At 44.3% G+C, this 3,495-nt stretch overlaps 1 protein-coding gene across 1 annotated transcript in view; it reads left to right on the plus strand.

The window, feature by feature from the left end:
- The first annotated feature begins 205 nt into the window (after positions 1–205).
- The window catches only part of si:ch211-242e8.1 (sushi domain-containing protein 3), an 8,434-nt gene continuing 5,144 nt past the window's right edge, over positions 206–3,495 (plus strand). Inside the window, exon 1 of the mRNA XM_063197877.1 lies at positions 206–458. Coding sequence (XP_063053947.1) covers positions 206–458 — 253 coding nt within the window. The remainder of the gene's footprint in view (positions 459–3,495) is intronic.

Raw genomic sequence — 3,495 nt, forward strand, 5'->3', positions numbered from 1 at the left:
GGTCGTCAGCACCTCTCACACTGCAGCCTGCTAAGGATATTTAGCTGAAGACAAGGGAGTCATGCAGTTGCAAGCAGGACGGTTGCTTGAGCGGGCGATGCTTTCCTGAATCCCTTGGCCAATAGGAGATACCTGCTGGGATTTTTAGAGGAGGTCGGCTGGTTGCGTTGAGTTCTCCACTGCTCGGCGACTGCAGATGCTTGGGATGGGGATGCTGGTGTTGTTGCCTCTGGGGATGCGGATGCGGATGCGGATGCGGTTGCCCCTAGCGATGGGGCTGCTGTGGTCCCTCCAGCTGGGTACGGTGTGGGGAGCGAGTCTGGGGGGCGCTGCTGGCAACGCCTCCTCAACTTTTGGGGCGTCAGTGAGCCCCATCCTACAACAGACGACAGCGGAACCCGTAGTGGAGGAGGAGGAACAGGTCAACACGACAGAGGTCGCCAGCACCACAGAGACTGGTGAGTTACTGGAAACAACTGACACCACTGACACTGAAACAGCATCACATATACCCAGAAGTAAACACCAACACTACAGACGCCTCCAGCACCACGGAAACCAATGAGGCACAGACACAATTAGCACCAATACATATCTGGTAAATACTACTGACACAAACAGCATCACACACTAAACACCAATGCCACAGACACAGCCAGCACCACTGAGACTGATTAGTTACTAAAGAAAGTAAGTAAACACAACCCAACTTGCATCACACACTGTATAAACAAAACACTACAGACAGGATCGACATAACACACCCTGTCACTTGTGAACACAAACACTGCTGAAATGACCAGCTTCAAATACAATATATGCACAAGCCGATGAGGCACTGACTAAGCTGCAGATACAAGCAGAAAAAAACACACAACCAGCACACACTCAGATGAGATATCCCGCGTCCAGCGTCATACACACAGATGAGGCAACCACACAACATCACAATAGCAACACAGACACAATCGGACAATTTTGCACCGCTAATTCAAATATTCTGATGTTTTTGAAAAGTCAATATGGTGGTTAAGTAAGGTAAAGACATGACTACATCACACACACAGGTGAGGCAACCTTACACCACTGACATGGCCTGCACCATACACTACAGCTAGTAGAGACAACACCTGCCAGCACAGCACAGGGGAAGAGAAAACCTCATACAGATGAGAGTATACAGTAGGAAGTTGCCTTGATATTTGACCAGAACTAATCTGTAGCCTATATAGTTATCCCTGATCTGGCCCAGACCCGGTGAAGACTCTGAGGCATGTTGTATGATTGGGTGTGTGTCTACTATACTTCACCTTGTGCTAATGTACTTAAAAAAAACAAAAAAAAACAAATCTGAACCACTTGGTCTACTCGCCACTAATATCATCTCGTCGGCCGTTGACCCTTACGTATTTTTCTATGCACTTTGTATCGGTATGCTATGATTATGTTGTGTTGTATGCAATGTAGACCTCCTTGGTTGTATGTTATGATTATGGCCTCGATGAAGTCACTTTGGATAAAAGCATCTGTGTAATGTAATGTAATAATATTGAATGAAATCTGATTCAAGTCATCTGATTCTGAACTCACATAAAATCTGATTCAAGTCCAATTTAAAATCATTTAAAGTTTTAGAAGGCAAACAATATCATAATACAAAAATACACTGAAATTAAAATGGTAAGGGAGGGTGTTTTGGTAAACAGCAGGGAAAATGATCACTGTTTTCATTTTCCAATGCTCTGATTCTTAAATGTTTGTATGACTATATTTTGTTATGTATTTCAACTCTAAGGAGGTCCAATTTCAAATATATTTAATTCATTGCAAGTCAGTAAAAAAATATATCTGAAAAGACATTAATGAAATGAAATATGGCTGGATGTTGTCACCCATGGAAATACATTATAATAATAACAGTTCAATATTGTTTCTCAATATTTCTCAGTCCTACTGTACCTTATGTGCCGCACATATTTGCTGCCAGCCTTTATAAAGGGCTTATGACTACAGTATCACATTGCCTGTAATCTGCCAGTGATCAGCCTTTATCCACATACAAAGCTGTCCACCGCCACACTATGGCACACGCACACACACACACACACGCACGCACACACACACACACACACACACACACACACACACACACACACACACACACATACAAAGCTGTCCCCTGCCACACTATGGCACACGCACACACACACACACATACACACACACACACACACACACACATACAAAGCTGTCCACCGCCACACTATGGCACACGCACACACACACACACACACACACACACACACACACACACACACACACACACACACACACACACACACACACACACACACACACATACAAAGCTGTCCCCTGCCACACTATGGCACTCGCACACACACACACACACACACACACACACACACACACACACACACACACATACAAAGCTGTCCACCGCCACACTATGGCACACACACACACACACACACACACACATACAAAGCTGTCCCCTGCCACACTATGGCACCTGCATCACATCACAGGGAAAACAAGAGTCAGATTCATCCTCCCCTCACACACACACACCCGAACACACACACACACACGCGAACGCACACACACACACGCACACGCACGCACGCACGCACGCACACACACAAAATGTCGTGCTGTTCAGTCTGTGGCTACAAGCAATCAGATTGGGTGGTCGTCTCTCTCTCTCTCTCTCTCTCTCTCTCTCTCTCTCTCATGCACGCATGCACACACACACACACACACACTGAACCACACGTGACAGCTGAAAAGTGCTTGACAGTACAGCACAGGGCCTTTATCACTTTTTGTGGGATAAATAAATGATGGCGTTGCTAATCTTTATTTCATCAAGCCACTATTCTGAGGGTTGTGAGAGTACTGTAGAGTAGCCTGCGTAGCTTCAGACTTCAGACTTGGTATGGAGCGCACAGGACCAGAGGATGGACCGTATGTATGTATGTACTGTATATATAGTGTACAGACCTTACCTTTGAGACCGATACCACAAAGACTATTTCAGATACAGTATACTGTATGTCCGATAAGCCCTGAGGGTGAATAAAGTCTTCCACTGGATAGTGGGCACGTGCACAAGCTTTGCATGCACGCACAGACATACAGTATATACAAACCCCAACTCCGATGAAGTTGGGACGTTTGGTAAACAGTGAATAAAATCAAAATGCTATCATTTTCAAAACATTCAATCTATTCATTAGATGGAGAATAGTGAAAAGACAACATATTAAGTGTTAAAACCGAGAAAAAATATTGTTTTGGGGGACATATGTATTCATTTCTAATTTGATAAATCCAACACGTCTCAAAAGAGTTGGGACGGGGATCAGTGAAATTTAGTAAACATCCAAATACGATAAAACAACAAAGAAGAACATTTCAAAATGAATTGTACTGACGGACAATATAGGTGTCCAGGTATAAGATCATCACAGAGAG

Source organism: Engraulis encrasicolus, chromosome 4 (assembly GCF_034702125.1).
Source record: "Engraulis encrasicolus isolate BLACKSEA-1 chromosome 4, IST_EnEncr_1.0, whole genome shotgun sequence".
Taxonomy (NCBI): domain Eukaryota; kingdom Metazoa; phylum Chordata; class Actinopteri; order Clupeiformes; family Engraulidae; genus Engraulis; species Engraulis encrasicolus.